Source organism: Cherax quadricarinatus, chromosome 10 (genome assembly GCF_038502225.1).
Source record: "Cherax quadricarinatus isolate ZL_2023a chromosome 10, ASM3850222v1, whole genome shotgun sequence".
Classification (NCBI taxonomy): domain Eukaryota; kingdom Metazoa; phylum Arthropoda; class Malacostraca; order Decapoda; family Parastacidae; genus Cherax; species Cherax quadricarinatus.
This window is the reverse complement of record NC_091301.1, coordinates 26514528-26541761: the sequence shown is the minus strand read 5'-3', so window position 1 is coordinate 26541761 and position 27234 is coordinate 26514528. Positions and strand designations below refer to the sequence as shown.

General features: G+C 39.5%; 1 protein-coding gene across 2 annotated transcripts in view; it reads right to left on the bottom strand.

The window, feature by feature from the left end:
- Patr-1 (Protein associated with topo II related - 1) overlaps positions 1–27234 on the bottom strand; it is a gene marked incomplete in the record, with an annotated part of 178579 nt that overhangs the window by 26297 nt on the left and 125048 nt on the right. For both annotated transcript variants that reach the window (XM_070083723.1, XM_070083724.1), the window contains 2 exon segments: positions 22572–22748; positions 25141–25413. In XM_070083723.1, coding sequence (XP_069939824.1) covers positions 22572–22748; positions 25141–25413 — 450 coding nt within the window.

Here is a 27234-nt window from a genome sequence, read left to right as displayed (position 1 = left end):
TCTAGGAAAATGTTCAGTGACTGTACATATGTATATATATTATGGAACAATAGTAATAAACAATGTTTTGTATTGTTTGTGTAAACAAGTTTTGTACACAATCTAATAGTGATAATGTTTGTTCGGTTATTGTGTTGTAAACAATGAGTGTATATTTGAACAATGCACCTTACTTTGGTCTCACAGGCCACCTAAGTTGCTAAGAAAAATATTGGAAAATATAAGAAACCTTTGAATTGGAGTAAATAAAAGAATACCGGGTGGCGGCATTCGCCGCTGTTGCCATACGCCACTCATTTTCTGCCAACTTTGCGCCTCTGTATCTCGGTGAGTATTGATGGCAAAAAAATTTTTTTTTACACTTAACCCTTTCAGGGTCCAAGGCCCAAATCTGGAGTCACGCACCAGTGTCCAAGAATTTAAAAAAAAAAAAAAAATTTATTTTTTCTTATGAAATCATAGAGAATCTTTTTGTGAAGGTAATAAAACAAAAAGTACGAAATTTGGTGGAAAATTGACGAAATTATGCTCTCGTGAATTTTGATGTGTCAGCGACATTTACGAATCGGCGATTTTGCCGACTTTGACTCCCATTTTAGGCCAATTACATTATTCCAATCAACCAAATTCTTAGATATTTCACTAGTATTACTTCTATTCTATCGATTGAGCACAAGAAATCGCCAAGTCAACTGTTTCAACTACAAAATAAAGTGATCGGAAATTGTTAATTTGGCCAATTTAACACAAAGTTCAAAATATTCCAATTTCAAAATAGGGTCCAGAATAAACAATGTAGGCATTCCTGGCACTAAACTAACGTTTCCTCTGTTCATTAGTTATGTTTTGAGGCTTTACAAATAAATTCCATTTTGATTTTTTATTCACATAATGAATTTTTATTCACACCAAAAAATAGAAGATTTACTGTTATGCAATACTGTAATAATTGTATAAATATCATCACCATATTTGTGAATGTATATTAGACCCACCAGCTGACGTGTATTAGACGTGTGAGGTCGTTTGTTTACTCTTGAATATCGGCAAAAATTTAACATTTCCGCTACTTTGAGCTCGGTTTCAAGCCATTTGCAGTGCTAAAACCAATCAAAATCATCTCTATTTCTTTAATATGTCTTCCATTCTATCAAATGAGACCAAGAAATCGCAAATACAACTATAAAAAACATACGAAAAAACACTGCAAAGTTGCTGTTTTAATCGAAAAATCATGATTTAAGTTTTTTTCTCTCATTATACACAGTGTGCTGAAGGATCTGTTTTATGTGGTGCACACATACCACATAGATGTATTCTCTCATATCTAGGCCCAAATGTACCACTCACAGTTTATCAGAGTGAGCTGAGCTCATGGCGTAGATCTACGGTTTGGACCCTGAACGTAAAGCCGTAGATCTACGGGACGGACCCTGAAAGGGTTAAAACACTCAGTAAAATAATCCTATTATTTTGGTAAGAAAAAACAGTTTTTTTTTTAATATTTTGCAACAAAGAATGACAGTTTCAGAAAGCGGCCTGCTACAGTCAAAGAGTTGAGTGAAACAAAGCTGAAGAGGGTGGGAGAGTTACAGTGGAGAGAAATAAATGGGATTAGGTCAGGGGTTTCAAATAGAGTTAGAGCTAAAGAAGGAGTAGCAATAATGTTGAAGGATAAGCTATGCCAGGAAAAGAGGGAGTATAAATGTATTAACTCAAGGGTTATGTGGAGTAAAATAAAGGTTGGATGTGAAAAGTGGGTTAAAGTAAGCATATATGCACCTGGAGAAGAGAGAAGTGTAAAGAGAGAGAGATTTTGGGAAATGTTGAGTCAATGCGTGGGGAGTTTCGAACCAAGTATGAGAGTACTTGTGGTTGGGGATTTCAATGCTAAAGTGGGTAAAAATGTTGTGGAGGGAGTAGTAGGTAAATTTGGGGTGCCAGGGATAAATGAAAATGGAGAGCCTTTAATTGAGCTATGTGTAGAAAGAGGTTTGGTAATAAGTAATACATATTTTATGTAAGAGTACAGTGGACCCTTGAGTTTCGGCAGCATCGACTTTTGTGAAATCCGCCTTTTGGCAAGTTTTTTCGGCAAAATTTGGCCTCGCGGTTCGTGATTAGACTCGTGATTTGGCGACTGTCCGGTACCCGTCCGCCCGTCACCGCGCACACACAGCCAGTCTCCCACGCCATTCACACTCAGCGTGCCATTGTTTACCAACACTTGACCATCACCCCGCGGGTTCATACGTAATAATCCATTGTTTTATGTGATTGCAACTGCTAAATAAGTCACCATGGCCCAAGGAAAGCTAGTGCAAGCCCTTTGGTAAAGAACGTGAGGAACACGATCAAATTCAAGAAGGAAATAATTGAAAAATACTAGAGTGGAGTGCGTGTTACAGAGCTTGCCAGGATGTATGGCAAACCCCATTCAACCATCACTTCGATTGTGGCGAAAGGAAAGGAAATAAAGTGTGCTGTTGTTGCAAAAGGGGTAGATATGCTGACAAAAAGGAGATCACAAATCCTCGAAGAAGTGGAGAGGTTATTGTTGGTGTGGATTACCGAAAAACAGTTAGCAGGAGATAGTGGTATGCAGTCGATAATATGTGAAAAGGCAAGGCAGTTGCATGACGATCTCAAAAAAAATGCCTGCAACAAGTGGTGATGCTTGTGATTTTAAGGCCAGCAAAGGTTGGTTTGAGAGATCTAAGAAGCATAGTGGCATTCACAGTTTGAAAAGGCATGATGAGGCTGCCAGTTCTGACAAAATTGCAGCTGAGAAGTTTGTACAGGAGTTTAAGGAGTGCGTAGACACTGGAGAATTCAAACCCCAACAAGTGTTTAATTGTGACGAAACAGGCCTCTTTTGGAAGAAAATGCCAAAGAGGACCTACATCACGCAGGAAGAAACGGCACTCCCAGGACACAAGCCTATGAAGGATAGGCTGCCTCTCATGTTTTGTAGTAATGCTAGTGGGGATTTTAAAGTGAAGCCTTTACTGGTGTATCACTCTGAAAATCCCAGTGTGTTCAAGAAAAACAGTGTTGCCAAGTGTAATTTGTGTGTGATGTGGAAGGCTAACAGTAAGGCATGGGTCACAAGGGATATTTTCCTAGACTGGTTTAATGAAGTGCTTGGCCCCAGTGTGAAGAAATACCTCCTGGAAAATAAACTGTCACTCAAGTGCCTCCTGGTAATGGACAATGCTCCTGCTCATCCTCCAGACTTGGAAGACCAAATAGTGGAGGAGTTTAGTTTCATCATGGTGAAGTTCTTGCCCCCTAATACAACTCCTCTCCTCCAGCCCATGGACCAGCAGGTCATTTCAAACTTCAAAAAACTCTACACAAAAGCAGTGTTTCAGAAGTGCTTTGAAGTGACCTCAGACACAGAATTGACCCTAAGAGAGTTCTGGAAAGATCACTTTAATATCCTCCATTGCATAAACCTTATAGGTAAGTCTTGGGAGGGAGTGACTTTCAGGACTTTGAACTCTGCTTGGAGAAAATTGTGGCCAGAATGTGTAGAAGAGAGGGATTTTGAAGGGTTTGGGGCTGACCCTAAGGAGGCTATGCCAGTTGTGGAATCTATTGTGGCATTGGGGATGTCCCTGGGGTTGGAGGCGAGTGGTGAGGATGTGGAAGAGTTGGTGGAGGACCACAGGGAAGAGCTAACCACTGAAGAGCTGCAAGAGCTTCATCTGCAACAGCAACAGGTCACAGCTCAGCAAACTGCTGCAGAGGAGGAGGAAGAGAGATGGAGGAAGGTGCCTTCTTCAAAGATTAAGGACATTTGTGCAAAGTGGACTGAAGTGCAAACATTTATGGATGAACTTCACCCTGACAAAGCTGTTGCAGGCCGTATTGGCAACATGTACAATGACAGTGTTGTGTCCCACTTCAGACAAATCTTAAAGAAACGCCAGAAACAGAGCTCTCTGGACAGATTTTTTGTGCGACAGGGTTCCAGTGACTCAAGTTGTTCCAAGTGCCAGTGTCTTTAAAAAACAAAGAAGGGAAATAACCCCAGATAAGAAGTTCATACCTGAAGTCCTAATGGAAGGAGATTCTCCTTCCAAACAATAGTGTACACCTTCCACCTATCCCCTCCTCCCGTCTTCCATCCACCCAGAAGTCTTCAGTAAAGGTAAGTGTAATGTTATTATTATTTTTTATATGCATGTACTTGATTTCTCATTGTTTTCAGTATGTAAATCTTTATTTAATTTGAAAAAAAAAAAAGATATTTTATTTTAATATTTTTGGGTGTCTGGAACAGATTAATTTTGTTTCCATTATTTCTTATGGGGAAAATGGTTTCGCCATTCGGCAATTTCGACTTTCGGCAGGCTCTCTGGAACGGATTAATCATGAAACTCGAGGGTCCACTGTATAAATAATATACAAGGTATGATATAGCATGTAATGAAAGTAATTTGTTGGATTATGTATTGGTGGATAAAAGGTTGATGGGTAGGCTCCAAGATGTACACGTTTATAGAGGGACAAATGATATATCAGATCATTATTTAGTTGTAGCTACAGTTAGAGTAAGAGGTAGATGGGAAAAGAGGAAAATGGCAACAACAAGTAGGAGGGAAGTGAAAGTGTATAAACTAAGGGAGGAGGAAGTTCAGGTGAGATTTAAGCAACCATTGGCAGAAAAGGTAGGCTGGTTCAAGTATGAGTAGTGGAGGGGTCAAAGAGAGTTGGAATAGTTTTAAAAATGCAGTATTAGAATGTGGGGCAGAAGTTTGTGGTTATAGGAGGGTGGGTGCAGGAGGAAAGAGGAGTGATTGGTGGAATGAAGTAAAGGGTGTGATAAAAGAGAAAAAGTTAGCTTATGAGAGGTTTTTACAAACCAGAAGTGTTATAAGAAGAGTAGAATATATGGAGAGTAAAAGAAACGTGAAGAGAGTGGCAAGAGAGTGCAAAAGGAGAGCAGATGATAGAGTGGGAGAGGCACTGTCAAGAAATTTTAATGAAAATAAGAAAAAATTTTGGAGTTAAGCAAGTTAAGAAAGCCTAGGGAACGAATGGATTTGTCAGTTAAAAACAGAGTAGGGGAGTTAGTAGATGGGGAGATGGAGGTTTTGGGTAGATGGTGAGAATATTTTGAGGAACTTTTAAATGTCGATGAAGAAAGGGAGGCGGTAATTTCATGCACTGGCCAGGGAGGTATACCATCTTTTAGGAGTGAAGAAGAACAGGATGTGAGTGTGGGGGAGGTGCGTGAGGCATTACATAGAATAAAAGGGAGTAAAGCAGCTGGAACTGATGGGATCATGACAGAAATGTTAAAAGCAGGGGGGGATATAGTGTTGGAGTGGTTGGTATTTTTGTTTAATAAATGTATGAAAGAGGGGAAGGTACCTAGGGATTGGCAGAGAGCATGTATAGTCCCTTTATATAAAGGGAAGGGGGACAAGAGAGATTGTAAAAATTATAGAGGAATAAGTTTACTGAGTATACCAGGAAAAGTGTACGGTAGGGTTATAATTGAGAGAATTAGAGGTAAGACAGAATGTAATATTGCAGATGAGCAAGGAGGTTTTAGAGTGGGTAGGGGATGTGTAGATCAAGTGTTTACATTGAAGCATATATATGAACAGTATTTAGATAAAGGTAGGGAAGTTTTTATTGCATCTATGGATTTAGAAAAGGCATATGATAGAGTGGATAGGGGAGCAATGTGGCAGATGTTGCAAGTACAGGTACCATCTGGCTTACGACCAAGCTGGGTTCCAACCAACCGGTCTTAAGTCAAAATGGACGCAAGATGAACCTTTGAAAATTGCCGACATATTGGGTAGGGCATAATGTCAAACCTTTCCTATATAAACTACCTACATAGTCATGTACAATCATTATTTCATTCTTTTTACCATAATTTACTTCCCTTGTTATATTTTAATTATTTATATACTGTATATAATGTATACATGGTAGTGAACTGTATTGTAAATTTTACATCGTATACAGTATCATATGTTACTATTATCTTTATGTATTGTCGACACAGTGGAATGGGAGAATACCACTGGTAGTGTCATCCTGCCAGAATGTAGTATAACCTATACCCTAAGTAAAGAGAAACAACTCTGGAACATGTGTAATATGTATCCGGCTGGCTGGCCGGGTGGGTGGCCGGGTGCTTGGTTGGCTGACTGAATGTGGCTCTCTCTCTGTATCTCTACCTCTCTCTCTCTCTCTCTCTCTCTCTCTCTGTATCTCTCTCTCTCTCACAAGTACATGTAAGTGAAGTTATTATACATAGTATAAATTACCTAAGATAACCCAAAAAATCCAGACAAAGTGCTATACAGTGGATCTATGCTCCAGTGCCCTAAATTAATAAGAATATAAATAATAATAATTATTATTACAATAATACATATGTACTAATATTAATATTATTATTATTAAGCTATAATATAATAATCGTGTTCACTCATTACTTACCTTAAAATATCTGTAGTCTTAATGTAGAGTGAGAGGTGAGTAAACAAGATTAAATGAATAAACAAGAGAGAATAAGTCTAGAAGGTTCATGAGTTATGTAAACAAACGTTGTTGTTGTTGTTACCAGCACGGACACGAATGGTTTTTGTTCATTCTGTCAAGTCAACCAGAAAAACATCTCATATTTGTTAATTTGTATGTTTATATGTTATGTAGCATGTTTATTATATAATTTTGAAAAAAAAAATCATAGATGGATTAAGCAAAATGTCTATATTAATGTTTTATACACATATAATGCACCTCAGTGATTATTATTGTGTTGTTATTATTAATATGGCATCTTCAAGACCAATTACACTCTTAATGATTGGCTCTGAGACAGACAAGCAGACAGAAAGACACACACAGGTAGACAGAAAGACAGACACACAGGTAGACAAAAAGACACACAGGTACACACACAGGTAGACAAAGACATACAAGTAGACAGAAAGACACACACACACACAGGTAGACAGACAGATAAACAGACACTCAAGAGATACACACACACACAGATATGCAGGCAGACAGATACAGACAGGTTTATGTGCAACAGTGAAAACAAATAGAGAGTTCGAGAGTAAGAGCCTTTCTTGCCACAATCTCCAGTGCTAGATTCAGACTTCATCTTAGGGGCCATGGTGAAATTTACTGTCCAGTTAGCACAGTTCATACAGTATGATGCTGCTGATAGGGCAGGGTTACTCAAACTGATGCTGCCTGCATGACACATTGCCACCGTGAGTATTGTCAAATATTGTACAGCAGTGTGCACCAGCTGGCCCAGCCCAGCTGCAGGGTCGTAAGTCGAGTGGACGTATGTCGAGCAGGTCGTAAGTCAGATGGTAGGTGTATATGGAATAGGTGGTAAGTTACTAAATGCTGTAATGAGTTTTTATGAGGATAGTGAGGCTCAGGTTAGGGTGTGTAAAACAGAGGGAGACTACTTCCTGGTAAAAGTAGGTCTTAGACAGGGATGTGTCATCATGGTTGTTTAATATATTTATAGATGGGGTTGTAAAAGAAGAAAATGCTAGGGTGTTTGGAAGAGGGGTGGGATTAAATTATGGAGAATCAAATGCAAAATGGAAATTGACACAATTGCTTTTTGCTGATGATACTGTGCTTATGGGAGATTCTAAAGAAAAATTGCAAAGGTTAGTGGACGAGTTTGGGAGTGTGTGTAAAGGTAGAAAGTTGAAAGTGAACACAAGAAAGACTAAGGTGATGAGGGTATCAAATGATTTAGATAAAGAAAAATTGGATATCAAATTGGGGAAGAGCAGTATGGAAGAAGTGAATGTTTTCAGATACTTGGGAGTTGACGTGTCGGTGGATGGATTTATGAAGGATGAGGTTAATCATAGAAGGATGAGGTTAATCATAGAATTGATGAGGGAAAAAAGGCGAGTGGTGCGTTGAGGTATATGTGGAGACAAAAAAACGTTATCTATGGAGGCAAAGAAGGGAATATATGAAAGTATAGCAGTACAACACTCTTATACGGGTGTGAAGCTTGGGTTGTAAATGCAGCAGCGAGGCGGCGGTTGGAGGCAGTGGAGATGTCCTGTCTAAGGGCAATGTGTGGTGTAAATATTGTGCAGAAAATTCAGAGTGTGGAAATTAGGAGGTGTGGAGTTAATAAAAGTATTAGTGAGAGGGCTGAAGAGGGTTGTTGAGGTGGTTTGGTCATTTAGAGAGAATGGATCAAAGTAGAATGACATGGAGAGCATTTAAATCTGTAGAAGGAAGGCGTGGTAGGGTCGTCCTCGAAAAGGTTGGAGGGAGGGGGTAAAGGAGTTTTTGTGGGGGAGGGGCTTAGACTTCCAGCAAGCGTGCATGAGCGTGTTAGATAGGAGTGAAAGGAGACGAATGGTATTTTTGACCTGACGAGCTGTTGGAGTGTTAGCAGGGTAATATTTAGTGAAGGGATTCAGGGAAACCGGTTATTTTTATATAGCCGGACTTGAGTCCTGGAAATGGGAAGTACAATGTCTGCACTTTAACCCTTTAGGCCCTCTCCTAAACTCGTTCTCAGAGTTGAAAATTTTTCGGGAAAAAAAAAAAAATTCTTATGAAATGATAAAGAATCTTTTCCCGATCATAGTGACACCAAAAAAAAATGAAATTTGATGAAAAACTTACGGAATTATGCTCTCGCAAAGTTAGAGGTCTCAACGATGTTTACGCATCGGCAATTTTGCCCACTGAGCCCTATTTTCGGCCAATTCCTCTGTACTAGTTGCTAGAACTCCATTTTTTCTATTGAATGAGTACAAGAAACCACCCATTTACCAATTTCAAATATCCAATAAAGTGGTTAGAAATTGGCAATTTTGCCAATTTCACACAAATTTCAGAAGATGCCAATTTCCAAATAGGGTCCAGAATAAACAAGACAGACATTCCTGGCACTAAAATAACAATATCTTGGTTCATTAGTCATGTCCCCAGGCCCCTCTTACATTTCTTTTGCTTTCCACTTTGAATTTTTATTCTCATAAAAAATAGAAGATTTACTGTTATGCAGACTACTGCATTAGTGTAGAAATGGTATAAATAATATCAGCGCACTTGTGAAAGAATATTAGATTCACCAGTTGACATGTATTGGACACTTGGCACGATTTGTTGACTTTTGAACTTCGGTAAAAATCCAACATTTCTGCTATTTTGAGCTCAATTTCACGGTACTTTTCATTGTGAAATCAATCAAAATCATCTCAATTTCTGTAATATATCTTCCATTCTATAAATTGAGAGCAGGAAAACTAGAATAGAACCAAAAATACTATAAGAAAATACAGTGCAAATTCGCGGTTTTAATCCACAAACACGGTCGAAGTTTTTTTTTTCTCATTACGCACTGTGTGCTGCAGGATTTTTTTATACTGCGCACACTGACCACATTGACCCATTCTTTAATATGTATGCCTACCAGCTTTCTCTCGCTAGATTTGAAGGTGCTAGAATTTAGGCGTTCTAGTACATCAATAACCCTGGTGCGTAAGCCATACTAGTACGTCGGAAACCCTGAAAGGGTAAAAGGAGGGTTTTGAGATAGTGGCAGTTTGGAGGGATATGTTGTGTATCTTTATACGTATATGCTTCTAAACTGTTGTGTTCTGAGCACCTCTGCAAAAACAGTGATTATGTGTGAGTGTGGTGAAAGTGTTGAATGATGATGAAAGTATTTTCTTTTTGGGGATTTTCTTTCTTTTTGGGTCACCCTGCTTTGGTGGGAGACGGCCGACTTGTTAAAAAAAAAAAAATCATAACTAAGCACTAAATCAACAAGGGTCCCATCCTGCCTTGGTGGGATATGGTCGGTTTGTTGGAAAAAAAAAAATATATATAATACATAATACAATGCAAAACAATCACTGTGAAAGAAAAGTGAAATTCCAAGTGCTTTCGTGACTTCTCACATTATCAAGGAACTACAAATACAATACATCAAAGGAAGGCATATAAAATGTCGAGACCACACCTCACCATCACATCTCACAACAAAGCAACACCTGATGCACGATGACAACCGACTCGTAAGAAACACTCCAGGCCTGCTGGCCCCAACTAGTCATGTCCTTCACGACATACCACTAACAAAATATTTGCCCAACCCAAGTACTCTATCCAAGAATTAAGATTTATTATTTGTCTAATGTATTATTAACCCTTTCAGGGTCCGTCCCGTAGATCTACGGCTTTTCGGTGAGTGTCCAAACCGTAGATCTACGCCAAAATTCTAGCGCCGTCAAATTTAGCGTGAAAGCGCTCATAGGCCTACATGTGAGAGAATGGGTCTGCGCCGTGGGTGTGCGCCATAAATAAAAAATCTAGGCGCCTGCATAGCATTGTGTGAACGCCGGCTCATTCACCCTTGTTCACCATGCCTCGTCGCAAGTCAGCTCTCACTCCCCGGAAAATTGGGACTCTCCTCTTCCTGTCTGATAGTTCTGACACTGATGGAAGTGCAAATGAAGACGAATTCTACGGCTTTGATAAGTTAGTGACCGAAAATAACGACCAGGATATGGATAATAGTGCAGAAAACCCCGACGATCCTCGACCTTCTACCTCTGGTGTGGGCACTCGTGACTCATGGTCGGGTGTTCCTAAACGTAAGAGAAAACTAATATTTTCCCGTGGCCAGGCCTCTGACTTCAGTAATGACGATGATTCTGACGTGGATTGTGATTTTATTGCGCTCGACGATCATTCGAGTAGTGATAGTGAGGAAACATATTCACCAGTGAAGCGTCGGTATGTTCGCCGCCGCATGCGCTCGGGTAGTGTACCCTATGCTGTGCCCAGGGGACGGAGTACATCCCGGAGTACATCCCGTGGCCCTACACCCGTTTTAGGTACTGATAGTGAGGATGATGTGGCTACACTTGGCATGGATGGGCCACAGGCATCAGTGGATGGTGTTAGTGGTGCTGGTGGTGGTAGTGGCACCGCCATGCGTGACTCACTGTGCCACGCGGGGACCCACGCTGCTGACTCGTCAGTTCAAGGACAAAGCGGAGCGTCAGCCACCAGCCCGCCACAACCACAACCACCCGTACAACCAGCCTATGATGTCCAGTATCCACCAGCAAACCGTATCTGGGATTGGCAGCAAAATCCCAATTTTGTTCCCAGCCCTCACCACTTTGATGACTCTCAAAGTGGAATTCTACCTACCTGTCCCCTTGGAACCACGGCCAATGAACTGGAATTCTTTGAATTATTCTTTGACCAGCCATTGATGGAAATTATTGCCAGGGAAAGTAATAAGTATTTTCAGTACACCATGGCAAATACGATCTTATCACCACAGTCAAGACTACACAGGTGGAAAGAGACGACTGTTGCAGAAATGTATTTGCTTTTTGCAACAATAATGCTTATGCCTCACGTCTATAAGCATAATATAAAAGCATACTGGTCCACAGATCGGCTAATTTGTACCCCATCCTTCAGTGAAATAATACCAGTGAACAGATTTATCTTACTGTTACGTATGTTGCACTTCTCTGACAAAACCAGGCCTGACAGAAGTGACAGGTTATACAAGATTAGAAATGTTTTCATGTATCTCAAACAAAAGTTCAGGATATACTTTTATCCATTCAAGAATCTTGTAATTGACGAGTCTTTGATTTTGTTCAAAGGTAGACTGTCATTCAAGCAGTATATACCGAGCAAGAGGAACCGCTTTGGTATAAAATTGTTTGTACTCTGTGATTGTGACAGTGGCCTGGTGTTGGATATTGTTGTATACACGGGTAGTAAAACATTGAAAGATACCAAGATGTTATTGGGTATCTCAGGTGACGTAGTGAGAAACATGATGGCACCTTATCTTGGTAAGGGCCATACATTATATACCGATAACTGGTACACAAGCCCATTACTCAGTGATTTCATGCGAGTGAACAAGACAGATGTGTGGGGCACAGTGCGTTCTAATCGTAAACATATGCCCAGGCTCAACGCAGGTGTTCGTGGTGATGACGTGCAGGTGTTTACTGCCAATGACATCATGGCATTACGGTGGCATGACAAACGAGATGTCACATTGTTGACAACCATTCACCGTAATGAAATGCAAGACAGTGGCAAAGTTGATCGAGTGACTAATGAACGTATTCGAAAACCAGTGTCAGTGATTGATTATACACAAAACATGCGCTTGGTTGACAAGTGTGACATGCAGATTGGTTTTGTTGACTGTGTTCGTAAGAGTTACAAGTGGTACATGAAACTTTTCTTCCATCTCATGGACATTTCAATGCTGAATGCATATAATATGTACCAAATAAAGACTGGTAACAGACCACCGTATGGTGAATTTTGTTTGTCTGTTGTCAGACAACTCATAATGAAGTACCAGGTAACAACACCTGCAATACAACATGGTCCTCGAATTCATCACAATATACCCAAGCGTTTGAGGAGAGGTGATCATTTCATAATACAGCTTCCTTCAACTCAAAAGAAATTTGCTCAGAAGAGATGCATTGTGCACAAACAAAACGACGGCAACAAAGACGCAAAGACACTCGGTTTGTGTGTGAGGAATGTAAGGTGCCTCTGTGCATGGTGCCTTGTTTCAAGGAGTTCCACAAGCTCCAGCAGTTCTAAAACCATGTCCAGTGATTGTAAATATGTAAATATATGATAGAACATTAGTATTATACAATATTTGTGCATGTTTATTGTAATAAACAACAGTGGTAAACAATAATATGATAATAACTTTAGTGCAGTTGTGTTCAATACAGTGAGTATATATACAGTGGACCCCCGCATAGCGAACGCCTTGCATAGCGAACATTCCGCATAGCGAACGCTTTGATCGCTAAAATTTTGCCCCGCATAGTAGACAAAAACCCGCTCAGCGAACTTCGTCCGAGACGCGTCCAATGTGCGGCCTCAGCCAGCCTCACATGTGCCGCCTGTCCCATTGTTTACCAGCTAGCCTCCGCGGTAACATTCAAGCATACACTCGGAATATTTCGTATTATTACAGTGTTTTCGGTTCTGTTTGTTGAAAATAAGTGACCATGGGCCCCAAGAAAGCTTCTAGTGCCAACCCTGTGGTAAAAAGGGTGAGAATTAGTATGGAAATTAAGAAAGATTTTGAAGGGTTTGGGGCTAACCCTGAGAAGCCTATGCCAGTTGTGGAATCCATTGTGCCTACTTCAAAAATTAAGGAAATGTGTGCACAGTGGGTTGAACTGCAAACCTTTATGGATGAAAATCACCCTGACACAGCTGTTGCAAGGCGTGCTGGTGACTATTTCAATGACAATGTTATGGCCCATTTTAGACAAATCGTAAAGGAACGGGAGGTACAGAGCTCTATGGACAGAAAGAAGTCCAGTGACTCTGAAGCTGGTCCTAGTGGCATTAAAAGAAGAAGGGAAGTAACCCCGGAAAAGGACTTGCCTCCTCAAGTGTTAATGGAAGGGGATTCCCCTTCTAAACACTAACACTCTCTCTCCCCTCCTCCCATCCCATCAATCATCACCAGATCTTCAATAAAAGTAAGTGTCATGTAATTGTGCATGCCTTTTTCAGTTTGTGTGTACTAAAATTAACATTTTTTTGTGGTAAAAAAAATTTTTTTTCATACTTTTGGGTGTCTTGCACGGATTAATTTTATTTCCATTATTTCTTATGGGGAAAATTAATTCGCATAGCGAACATTTCGCATAACGACCAGCCCTCTTGCACGGATTAAGTTCGCTATGCGGGGGTCCACTGTATATCAATTATATACAGTATTGGTCTCTCAGGCCCCAAATGTTAGTGGGAATAGAAAAAAATTGGAAAAGAAAAGTAAAAACAACTAAAACAACAAAATAATATAATACGCGTATGTGGAATTCGTCGATGTTGCCACCACCACATCATTTTCTATAAACTTCTTGGCACTGTATCTCGGTAAGTACTGATCAGATTCTAATTTTTTTTGTTTTATTACCTTCACAAAAATATGCTCTTTAATTCTGTAAGAAAAAATAATTTTTTTTTTTCAAAATTTCTTGGACACTGGTGCGTGACTTCAGATTTTGGCCTTGGACCCTGAAAGGGTTAAATTCTTCCAAAATTTTATTAATTATAAATTAATCCTTGATAATGTGATAAGTCACAAAAGAGCTTGGAATTTCACTATGTATTCTTTTACAGTGGTTGTTTTGCATATTCTGATATCACCTGTTTACTGTGATCTTACTGCACATAACACAATAATTATGTAGTAGGTTGGTAGACAGCAACCACTCAGAGAAGTACTACCGTCCTACCATACGAGTGTAAAATGGAAGCCTGTATTTGTTTTACATGATGGTAGGATTGCTGGTGTCTCTTTTCTCTCATAGACATGCAAGATTTCAGGTACATCTTGCTACTTCTATTTACACTTAGGTCACACTACACATGCATGTACACATTTATGTATACACACTCATCTGAGTCTTCTTTTATTTTATCTTAATAGTTTTTGTTATTGTTTTTCCTTTCATATCCATAGGGAAGTGGAATAAGAATCTTTCCTCTGAAAGCCACGCGTGTTGTGAAAGTCAACTAAAATGCCAGGACCAGTGGGCTAATAACCTCCTTTCCCGTAAAACTTACTAAAAAGAAAAAAAAAGAGAGAGAAAAAAAAAAAGTCAAAATGTCTGAATATGCATGCTTGTTGTGCGAATGATAAGAGATAATTGTGGATGTTATGAATGAAAAGAAGCTGGATATCCTGGCTTTAAGTGAAACAAAGCTGAAGGGGGTAGGAGAGTTTCAGTGGGGAGAAATAAATGGGATTAGGATAAGTTATGGCAGAAGAGGGAATATGAATGTATATATTCAAGGATTATGTCGAGTTAAATAAGGGTTGGATGTGAAAAGTGGGTTATAGTACGTGTTTATGCCCCTGGGTAAGAGATAAGTATGGAGAGAGCAATTTTTAGAGATTAGTGAGTGCATGGAGAGTTTTGAACCAAGTGGGAGAGTACTTGTGGTTGGGGATCTTAATGCTAAAGTGGGTAACAATGTTGTGGAGGGAGTAATAGGTAAATTTGGGGTGCCAGGGGTAAATGAAAATGGGGAGCCTTTAATTGAACTATGTGTAGAAAGAGGTTTGGTATTGAGTAATTTTTTTTTTTTTAACAAGTTGGCCATCTCCCACCAATGCAGGGTGACCCAAAAAGAAAGAAAAAATCCCCAAAAAGAAAATACTTTCATCATTCAACACTTTCACCTCACTCATACATAATCACTGTCTTTGCAGAGGAGCCCAGATACAACGGTTTAGAAGCATATATAAAGTTATACAGTACGCCGTCATTTAGCACGAGTTTATTTGGCACGATTCGGGTACAGCACGATTGAAGAATTGTGGCACGATATTATTTAGCACTTTGTAAAATTAATTTAACATGATTCAGTTTGCAGGAGGAGAAAAAATTTTGAGCCGGCGGTCGCCCACGGGATTGGCTGTGGGCTACGCCACTGAGTCAACGGGGGAGGCCTACTGCCAACCCCTCCACCCTGAGCCAACCCCCCTCCCAGCCTTCAGTCCGGTTCATACTCATGTAGGATGATCTTCTGGGAGCTCGATGTGTTTGTTTAGATACTTATTTTAATTGCCGTATCTTAAATCTGCCAAGCAATCATGGCACCTAGTAGGCATACGAGTGCTGCTGAAAGTAGCAAGAAAAGGTTGAAGTGTGTAAGTCTAGGAATTACGAAGAAAATCGAGATATTAGATAAGCTTAAGAGTGGCTCGTGTTGTGGATATAGTTAGGGTCTATGGCCTTAATGAAGCGTCAGTTCATACAATTAGAAAGAACGAGGTGAATATACAAGCTTGTGTAATGAATAACCCAAGATGTCATCTCATGAAAAGAATGCCACGTAGATCACAAATAAATCAGAAAACTTGTTGCTTGAGTGGATTGAGCAAAGGACAAAGAAAGGTGCACCACTTAGTTTCAACCTAATTAGGAAAAAGGCCTTACAGTTGCTTAAAGCAGTGTATGAAAAGGAAGGAAGGCCTGAAAACGAGTGCATGTTTAGCACAATTTGGTTCCAAAACCAAGTTGCATAATAAATTACATAATATTAAGTTTTCTGGTGAAAGTGCTTCACCTGATAATACAGCAGCAAGCAATTTCCCTGCTGAATTGCAGAAAATTATTTCTAAGGGTGGCTATGAGCCACATCAAGTGTTTAATGCTGATGAGACAAGTGTTTTTTGGAAGAAAATGCCAACATGAACTTATATCAGTCAGCAAGAGAAAAAGGCAGAAAAAGGACTGCTTCACCTTGCTTCTTTGCTGTAATGCTTTCAAGTGTAAGCCGATGGTTATTTACAGCTCTAAGAATCCTCTTGCTTTGAAAGGTGTAGATAAAAACACCTACCAGTAATCTGGAGGTCAAACCAGTCAACATGGATGACAGAGGAAATATTTATTGACTGGTTTAAGCTTCACTATTCCTGAAGCCAAGTTTTACCTGCACAGTAAGAACCTTGCATTCAAGGCTCTCTTTATTCTTGATAATTCCCGTACTCATCCACAAGCTTTGCTGGATGTGACCCCACATGTAAAGTTGTATTTTTACCTCCAAATACATTTCTAATTCAACCACTGGATCGGGGAGTTATTAAGTCATTCAAGTGTAACTACACAAAGTCATGAAAAAACTAGTTGCATCAATGGACTGACTCTAACTTGGCAGTACCAAGCTTCTGGAATAAATTTAACATTGCAGATGCTATCAGCTATGCTAGAAGTGCATGGAATGAAGTGCCCCAATCAACATTAAATGCAGGCTGGGGAAAGTTATAGCCTTCTGTAGTTAATTCTTTCACTGTTTTTTTCCCTTGCTTGAGAGTCAGGTTCAGGAAATTGTTCAGATGGCAAGGAGATTACCAGGTGATGGTTGTGAAGATATGAATGAAGAAGATATGAATGAGCTCTTAGAAGATAGTGATGATGAAGACAAGAGTCCAGAGGAAATACTGGCAGAGTTTGATGTACAGATTCAAGGGAAGGAGATAAGATAAGATGAAGAAGAACCTGAAGAAAAACAGTTAACATTGCAGCAGTTTTGTGAGCAGTTCCACATTATTGGTAAATTTGTAGACTTTTTCACTGAAGAGGACCCTGACAAATCTAGAAGCAGTGCTTTGAAACAGGGTCTAGACCAGCTGATGATGCCTTACCATCAACTAAATAATGTACTGCAGGGTGAAAGAGCTAGAGATCCATTACAGAATTTATGCACACTCCGATACAACTATCTACTTCATTACCAGAACCTAAACCATCCACTTCTGGCGACAACCAACAACCATCCACTACAGCCCAGTAGGGCCACACCATGCATATCCACTCTCTTCACAATCATCTATAAACACTATTACCCACAATTTAAGGTAAGAAATACTATTATTTCTAATGCATTTGTAGTCTTAAGCAGTAATATATCACAACAATGAACTACAATTACATATTCACTTTTATTTTTGTAAGATCTGTTAATCTAAAAGTAAGTTGTTTGTCTCTTTCGGGGGCTCCCAGGAACGTAACCTTATTTTTCCCAAAAGTTCTTCAGTTCATCTAACACGATTTTACCAAGCATAGCGTTTTCAGTAACGCAATTACCATGTTAAACAACGGTCTACTGTGTAACATATCCCTCCAAACTGCCAATATCCCAAACCCCTCCTTTAAAATGCACGCACTGTACTGTACTTCCCATTTCCATTACTCAAGTCTGGCTATATAAAAATAACAGGTTTCCCTGAATCCCTTCACTAAATATTACCCTACTCACACCAAAACAGCTCGTCAGGTCCCAAAAACCATTCGTCTCCATTCACTCCTATCTAACACGCTCACGCACATTTGCTGAAAGTCCAAACCCCTTGCCCACAAAACCACTTTTACACTGTCCCTCCAACTTTTTTGAGGACGACCCCTACCCCGCTTTCCTTCCCCTACAGATTTATATGCTCTCCATGTCATTCTACTTTGATCCATTCTCTCTAAATGACGAAACCACCTCAACAACCCCTCTTCAGCCCTCTGACTAATACTTTTATTAACTCCACACCTTCTCCTAAATTAGGAATATTACATATTTTAAGAAAAAAAGGATAAATAAGTATACAAGGTATGATATAGCACATAATGAAAGTAGTTTGTTAGATTATGTACTGGTGGATAAAAGGTTGTACATGTTCATAGAGGGGCAATGGATATATCAGATCACTATTTAGTTGTAGCTACAGTTAGAGTAAGAGGTAGATGGGACAAAAGGAATATGGCAACAGCAAGTAGGAGAGAGGTGAAAGTGTATAAACTAAGGGAGGAGGAAGTTAGGCTGAGACATAAGCAACTATTGGCAGAAAGGTAGGCTAGTGCAAGTATAAATAGTGGGGGGGGGGGGGGGGGCTTTGAAGAGGGATGGGATAGTTTTAAAAATGCAGTATTAGAATGTGGGGCAGAAGTTTATGGCTATAGGTGGGTGGGTGCAGGAGGAAAGAAAAGTGATTGGTGGAATGATGAAGTAAAGGGTATGATAAGAGAAAAAGGTAGCTTATGAGAAGTTTTTACAAAGCAGAAGTGATATAAGAAGGGCAGAGTATATGGAGAGCAAAAGAAAAGTGAAGAGAGTGGTGAGAGTGCAAAAGGAGAGCAAATGATAGTGGGAGAGGCAGTCAAAAAATTTTGCTGAAAATAAGAAAAAATTTTTGGAGATAAACAAGTTTAGAAAGCCTAGGGAATGCATGGATTTGTCAATTAAAAACAGAGTAGGCAAGTTAGTTGATGGGGAACTGGAGGTATTGGGTAGATGGCAGGAATATTTTGAGGAGCTTTTAAATGTCGATGAAGAAAGGGAGGCAGTAATTTCATGCAGTGGCCAGGGAGGTATAACATCTTTTAAGAGTAAAGAAGAGCAGGATGTGAGTGTGGGGGAGGTGTGTGAGGCATTACATAGAATGAAAGGGGGTAAAGCAGCTGGAACTGATGGGATCATGACTGAAATGTTAAAAGCAAGGGGAGATAGTGTTTTTTTTTTAATAAATGTATGAAAGAGGGGAAGGTACCTAGGGATTGGCAGAGAGGATGCAAAGTTCCTTTATATAAAGGGAAGGGAGACAAAAGAGATTGTAAAAATTATAGGGGAATAAGTTTACCGAATCCTAGGTAGTAAGTCTGTAGACAGCAACCACTCAGGGAGGTACTACTGTCCTGCCAAGTGAGTGTAAAACAGAAGCCTGTAATTGTTTTACACGATGGTAGGATTGCTGGTGTCTTTTTATTCTGTCTCATACACATGCAAGATTTCAGGTATGTCTTGCTACTTCTACTTACACTTAGGTCACAATACACATACATGTACAAGCATATATACACACACCTCTCTGGGTTTTCTTCTATTTTCTTTCTAGTTCTTGTTTATTTCCTCTTACCTCCATGGGGAAGTGGAACAGAATTCTTCCTCCGTAAGCCATGTGTGTTGTAAGAGGCGACTAAAATGCCGGGAGCAAGGAGCTAGTAACCTCTTCTCCTGTATATATTACTAAATGTAAAAGGAGAAACTTTCGTTTTTCCTTTTGGGCCACCCCGCCTCGGTGGGATACGGCCGGTGTGTTGAAAGAAAGAAAGAAGAAAAGGAGAAACTTTTGTTTTTCCTTTCGGGCCACCCCGCCTTGGTGGGATACGGCCGGTGCATTGAAAGAAAGAAGTTTACCGAGTCCTAGGTAGTAAGTTTGTAGACAGCAACCACTCAGGGAGGTACTACTGTCCTGCCAAGTGAGTGTAAAACGAAAGCCTGTAACTGTTTTACATGATGGTAGGATTGCTGGTGTCTTTTTTTTCTGTCTCAAACATGTAAGATTTCAGGCATGTCTTGCTACTTCTACTTCCATTAAGGCCACACTACACATGCCTGTACAAGCATATATATACACACTCTTCTGGGTTTTCTTCTATTTTTCTTACTAGTTCTTGTTCTTGTTTCTTTCCACGTATCTCCATGGGGAAGTGGAACAGAATTCTTCCTCCGTAAGCCATGCATGTTGTAAGAGGCGACTAAAATGCCAGGAGCAAGGGACTAGCAGCCCCTTCTCCTGTATAAATTACTAAATTTAAAAAGAGAACCTTTCGTTTTTCTTTTGGGGCCACCCTGCGTTGGTGGGATACGGCCGGTTAAAAAAAAAAAAAAAAAAAAGAGAAACATTCGTTTTTTTCTTTTAAGCCACCCCATCTCCCATCTCAGTGGGATATGGCCGGTGTGTTGAAAGTGGTAGTAGTTTACCAAGTATACCAGGTAAAGTGTACGAAAGGATTATTATTGGAAGAATTAGAGGTAAGACAGAGAGTAGGATTGCAGATGAGCAAGGAGGCTTTAGGGTGGGGAGGGGATTTGTAGATAAAGTGTTTAAAAAAAAAAAAACTACCACGGGGGGGGGGGGGGATAGAACCCGCGATCAGAGAGTCTCAAAACTCCAGACCGTCGCATTAGCCACTGTCTGGAGTTTTGAGACTCTCTGATCGCGGTTTCTATCCCTGCCCGTGGTATGGTTTGTTTGCAATTGTGTCATTACGATTTCATGAGTCATGATAAAGTGTTTACATTGAAGCATGTATGTGTACAGTATTTAGATAAAGGCAGGGAAGTTTTCATTGCTTTTATGGATTTAGAAAAGGCATATGAGAGTGGATAGGGGAGCAAAGTGGCAGATGTTGCAAGTGCATGTAATAAGTAGTAAGCTACTAAATGCTGTAAAGAGTTTTTATAAGGATAGTGAGGTGAGGCTCAGGATAGGGTGTGTAGGAGAGAGGGAAATTACTTCCTGGTAAGAGTAGGTCTTAGACAGGGATGTGTAATGTCAACACGGTTGTTTAATATATTTATAGATGGGGCTGTAAAAGTAAATGCAAGGGTGTTGGGAAGAGGGGTGGGATTAAATTATGGGGAATCAAATACAAAATGGGAGTTGACACACTTTTTGCTGATGATACTGTGCTTATGGGAGATTCTAAAGAAAAGTTGCAAAGGTTAGTGGACAAGTTTGGGAGGGTGTGTAAAGGTAGAAAGTTGAATGTGAACATAGATAAGAGTAAGGTGATGAGGGTATCAAATGATTTAGATAAAAAAAAAAATTGGGTATCTCATTGGAGAAGGGGAATATGGAAGAAGTGAATGTTTTCAGATATTTGGGAGTTGACTTGTCAGCGGATGGGTTTATGATGGACGAGGTTAACCATAGAATTGATGAAGGAAAAAAGGCAAGTGGTGCATTGAGGTATCTGTGGAGACAAACCACATTATCCATGGAGGCAAAGAAGGGAATGTACGAAAGTACAATAGTACCAACACTCTTATATGGGTGTGAAGCTTGGGTTGTAAATGCTGCAGCGAGGAGATGGCTGGTGGCAGAAGAGATGTGTCTAAGGGCAATGTGTGGTGTAAATATTATGCAATGAATTCATTATTAAAAGTATTAGTCAGAGGGTTGAAGGGGGATTGTTGAGGTGGTTTGGTCATTTAGAAAGAATGGAACGAAGTAGAATGATTGGAGAGCACATAAATCTGTAGGGGAAGGAAGGCAGGGTAGGGGTCGTCTTCGAAAAGGTTGGAGGGAGGGGGTAAAGGTTTTATGGGCTTCCACCAAGCATGCGCGAGTGTGTTAGATAGGAGTGAATGGAGACGAATGGTTTTTGGGACCTGACAAGCTGTTGGAGTGCGAGCAAGGTAATATTTTGTGAAGGGATTCCAGGAAACTGGTTAGCCGGACTTGAGTCCTGGAAATGGGAAGTACATGCTTGCACTTTAAAGGAGGGGTCTGGGATATTGGCAGTTTGGAAAGACTCCTAAACTGTCCTATCTGAGCGCCTCTGAAGAGACAGTGATTATGTATGAGTGATGGTGAAGGTGCTGAATGATGATTAAAGTATTTTTCTTTCTTTTTGGGTCACCTTGCCTTGGTGGGAAATGGCTGACATGTTAAAAAAAATACAATATATTATTACAGCTTGTACATGTTCGATTTGCAGTCAAAAGAAATGTAAACCTACATAAAGATGCAATAGTAAATCATAAATATGAATCTTTTTCATATCTCTATTTTTTATGTCTAGTGTTAGTAATACATATAGCATCTACAGTGTTTTGTATCCTATAAGACAGTATTCATGTAGGTACTGACAGACAGAAGATTCATCTTGTAAACAGATGCTGTAATCTTATGGTACCGATAAACACAGTATAGTACTGCAAATGTATTTTCTCTTCATTATGATTTAACATTTTCTTTACTCGAGCTAATTTTATTGTAAGAATACAATACATAAAACATGTACAGTGTGTGTTAATTGACTACTTATGTTATCGGTAAGGCTTCCGGTCAACAGTAGGCCATTAGTAGTTCAGTTTTTAAGGCATTAAAAGTTATACACAGATTTTCGACCACGGAGGGGGTTGGTGCCCCTAACCTCCACATTGTTCAAGGGTTAACTGTATTTTTAAATGTACCAGTAAAATTTTACCTTTCCTTTCCGAATACATAAAAGCTGTACAAGTCTTTCTGGAGCTGATGTTACGCTCTCCCAAAGTCTGGAAGCTTGTTGACGAGACTTGGATTTAAACAGATCTCGTGTTGGGCAGTCGGGTAAATGACGAATTTTGCGCTCTAAGTCATCTAATTCCATCATCACATTGAATAACTATAAAATAGAAAAGAAAATTTAACAGTTTATAAAGTAACATTTATGCTCAAAGCAACAAAAACTAAAATAATATATAGATAGCAAAACAGAATACCTTTTTGGATGCACTCATGACATGTCCCCTTTGTCTCTCAATCTCCACTAGTGATGCCCTATCAGTTTTTTCCATTTCTAAATCACCTATATTACGCATCCTCTTTCCCCTTTCCTTGCCTTTATTTCACTTGCCTATCCCTTCCTTTACTGTCATTTCTACATTTACTTATATATTTATGCATAAACTTGATAAGACAATCATTTCTTCATTATGGTTACCAGTAAAAGTGGCAGGCACACAGACAAGGTTACTCTGAGAAGGTTGAGTCAAATTAACTTCTGCAGAGGTAGGGTAGCTCTTTTAATGATTCTTCCTTCCCCCCCCCCTCCTCCCTATTTTTTGAGTACAGGTTGACCATCACTAATCCAGCATCATTGGGACCTATAGGGTGCCGGATTACAGGTCTCCCTCCACATTTGCAAGTTCCACTTTCGCGGGCCTCAAACATTTGCGAATATCCAGCCGCCCAATCATATTTAAAATGTCATTATGTACGTTAGGAATTGTGGCGGCGGCAGAGTTTGTTTGGAGGAAGGACAAGATAATCCTTCAATATAACACTAATATCAACTCTAGTGCTTATTTACCTATCACAATTGTTCTAATATGACATAATAAACAATATTAATAACAGTAATAACAACTTGTTACTATTACTAATATTAACAATAATAACGAGTGATGTTATGTTGTTGTTGGGTTTATAAGGGACACTGAGAGCGTAAGCTGTACATAGTGGTGGTGAAGGCCAGCAGAGGCGGAGGTGTTCTCAGTAGCCCTATATAACTCCAACAACATTGAAAGAGTTAGGTTCATGCTGTCCTTTTTCTATCAATTAATCGTTTAACTTACTTGCTACACTGTTAATGCTACACTTTATTGCTGGCTGGTGCTATAGCCTTTATCAACTAGTGCTGCTTTAGTATCGTACATATCACAGAATCATTGAACCACTGAAGAAGGCACATTCTCCCCTCTCTCTTCCTCCTCCACTTCGATATTTTGCTACAAGTTCTTTCTTGAATTCTATAGTCTTTCTCACCTTCTCTACCAAAGGGCTGGCACTAGTGTAATATTTTACAATGTTTTCATGTTTTTATGATTGTTCATGGTTCAATAGGTTAAGGAAGCAGTATTGTTAGGTTAATACTATTATTATATTTCCCTACAATATATTTGTGCACCAAACATTCGCAATGTTTCCACATTCGAGAGGTTCTTGATCCCCTAACCCTCACGAATGTGGAGGGAGACCTGTAGTAATTTGGCCGGATTACAGAGTATTTAGGTTAGAATACACATAACCGAACGGCAATATTTACGCATCGACAATTTCACTCATTTTATACCCTACTTTTGGCCCATTCCATTGTTCCAGTCTACCAAACTCATAGCTATTTCACTAGTATTCCTTCTATTCTGTCAACTGAGTACAAGAAACTTCCCATTTACCTATTTCAACTACCCAATAAAGTGGTCTGAAATTGGTAATTTGTCCCATTTCACACAAATTTCATGAGATGCCAGTTTCAAAATAGGGTTCTGAATAAACAATGCAGACATTCCTATCACTAAGATAACATTTTCTCTGTTCATTATTCACATCTCCAGGCCTCTCTTATATTACTCTTGCTCACTATTTTGAATGTTTATTCACACAAAAAATAGAAGATTTACTGTTATGAAGACTACTGCATTATTGTAATAATTGTATAAAAATGTCAACCCATTCATATATGCGTATTAGACTGGCCAGTTGGACACGCATTGGATGGTGACATCACTCGTTTACTCTTGAACATCAGCAAAAATCCAACATTTCCACTACTTTGAGTTCAATTTTAAGGTACTTTCCAGCATGAAACTAATGAAAATTTTATCTATTTCTGTAATAAATCTTCTATTCTATCAAATAAGACCAGAAAAACAAGAATACAACCATACAAAAATACACAGCAAAGTTGCTTTTACACCAGCCCAAATTTACCGGTCACAGCTTATGTGAGTGAGCTGAGCTCATGGCGACCGACAGTGGCTTCAAAGCCACGGTGTATGCACTTTACACAATGAGAAACCTTTCTTTTATCTGTTGGAACCACGGCTAGGGCTAAAAGTGAGAAGGTTATAATAATAAATGGAGAAACAAACTGGAATGGTGGTGTGGCGACCCTGGCAATTTTAAATTATGCTAGCCGAAATTAGTGCCTGATTACTGATTGCTGGATTAGTGATGACCAACCTGTATTCTGTGCAACTCTCAGCACATTTTGATTATAAATAGTATATGTTTACCTTTTCAATATACAGGAGAAGATGTCTGTGTTTCCTCATCTCACGTTGCAAAGGTGTTGTGGGATGTGATGGGTCAAGATGTACAACTTGCAGGTCAATTATCCTTCTCGGGGCATTAACACTTACTACTTGCAGTTTCCCTAGAGAGTTTTCTAATCGTGGAGGTTCATATTCTCTGCCACCATCTTTGCCACGATCCGATAAAAGTAGCTGGAGACCATCAATCTCTATCACTTCTTCTTCCCTTTTGCGTTGCTGCTTAACACTATACATCTAGAATTAGAAATGTTTTTTTTTAATAAGAGCAAACTATTATGATATAGCTTATATTTTGAGGTACAATAAGAAAACAATGAGATCCACAACTTTCTACCAGCAAATAATAAAGGTCAACATTTTCAAGAGAAAACTAGATAATGTGGTGTAGATGCTGCCTTATCAGTCAGGTTGTGATTCCAGGAAAGCCTAGCATTAGGAGAAATCTGCACCTAGACAAACTAAAACAGTCCCAGTTAATATATACAGTCGGCCCTATGTATCCAGGAATCAAACAACCATGGATCGAAAATATTCGGGAGGATGGGGGGGGGGGGGCAAAAAGTTCCAAAAAGCAAAATTTCAATTTGCCATGCACCAATCACTATACTGAATCCACACGAGTGAAATGATGTGTAGGCAAACAATGCTTGTCGTCTGACTCGTATCTCGTCTGTGTGTGTACCCATTGTGGAAAAATGTTTCCGAAAAAAGCAATTATTATTATTAATAGTAGTAGAGTGGACCCTCAGTTAATGATATTAATCGATTCCAGAGAGCTTGTCCTTAACTGATTTTATCATTATCCAAATTAATTTTCCCCATGAGAAATAATGGAAATCCAATTAAACCGTTTCAGACATCCAAAAGTATTAAAATAATTTTTTTATATGAAATATACATTTCCCTACATAGAAAACTGATACATGAAGGACAAAACAATAACAACATCACACTTACCTTTATTGAAGACATGGTGATGCATGGAAGACGGGAGAAGGGGAGAGGATGGAGGAGTTTACAATTGTTTGGAAGGGAAATCCCACTCCATAAAGACTTTAGGTACCAAGTCCTTATACCTGGGTTACTTCCCTCTTTTGCTTTTTAATGCCACTAGGACCAGTTTGAGAACCACTGGACCCCTGTTGCTCAAAAAAGTTTTCCAGAGAGGTTTGTTTCTGGCGTACATTAGGAATTGTGTTGAAAGACACAAGATAGTCCTTCAATATGACACTAATATCAGTTCTATGGCTTATTTATCCAGCACAATTCATCTAATATGACCTAATAAACTATATTAATAACATAGAAACATGACTTATACTCTAGAAAGAATAAAATATGTCATTATGTCACAAGTGTTGCTGTGTTGTTGTTGTTGGGTGTACAAGGGCCACTAAGAGCATAAGCCATACATAGTGGTGGAGGGAAGCGGCAGCAGAGGCGGTAGAGACGGGGGTGTTGTCAGTCGCCCTACATAACTCCAACAACATTGGCGGAGTTAGGTTCGTGCTGTCCTTTTTCTATCGATTAATCGTTTAACTTACTTCCTACAGTTAATGCTACACTTTATCGCTGGCTACTGCTATAGCCTTTATAGACTCCTGCTGCTTTAGTATCATACATATTGCAGAATAACTGAAAAAGGCACATTCTCCCCTCTCCCTCAGCTCTTTACCAAAGGGTTGGCTGAGACTAGAAGCTTTCTTTGGGCCCATGGTGGCATTTTTAGCAGTTACAAGCACTAAAAACAATGGAATACAAAATGTATTGCATGTATGTGTGGAATCATCCACAGTGACTTGTAAACAATGGCACACTGGCCACACTGGAGTGGTCGGGCGGCTCAAACCGCGCAGACACGTTCTGGACAAATGTCCTTAACTGAGTTTATCGTTAGCCGAGCTGATATTTTGATGCAAAAACACATCAATATCCGATTTTATTGCTATCCGATGGCATCATTAACTGAGGGTCCACTGTAGTGGTATTAGTGGTTGTGAGGGAAAAGTTCAATAGATAGGAGTAGAGAGGGAGTATATAGTAACAATAGTTTCA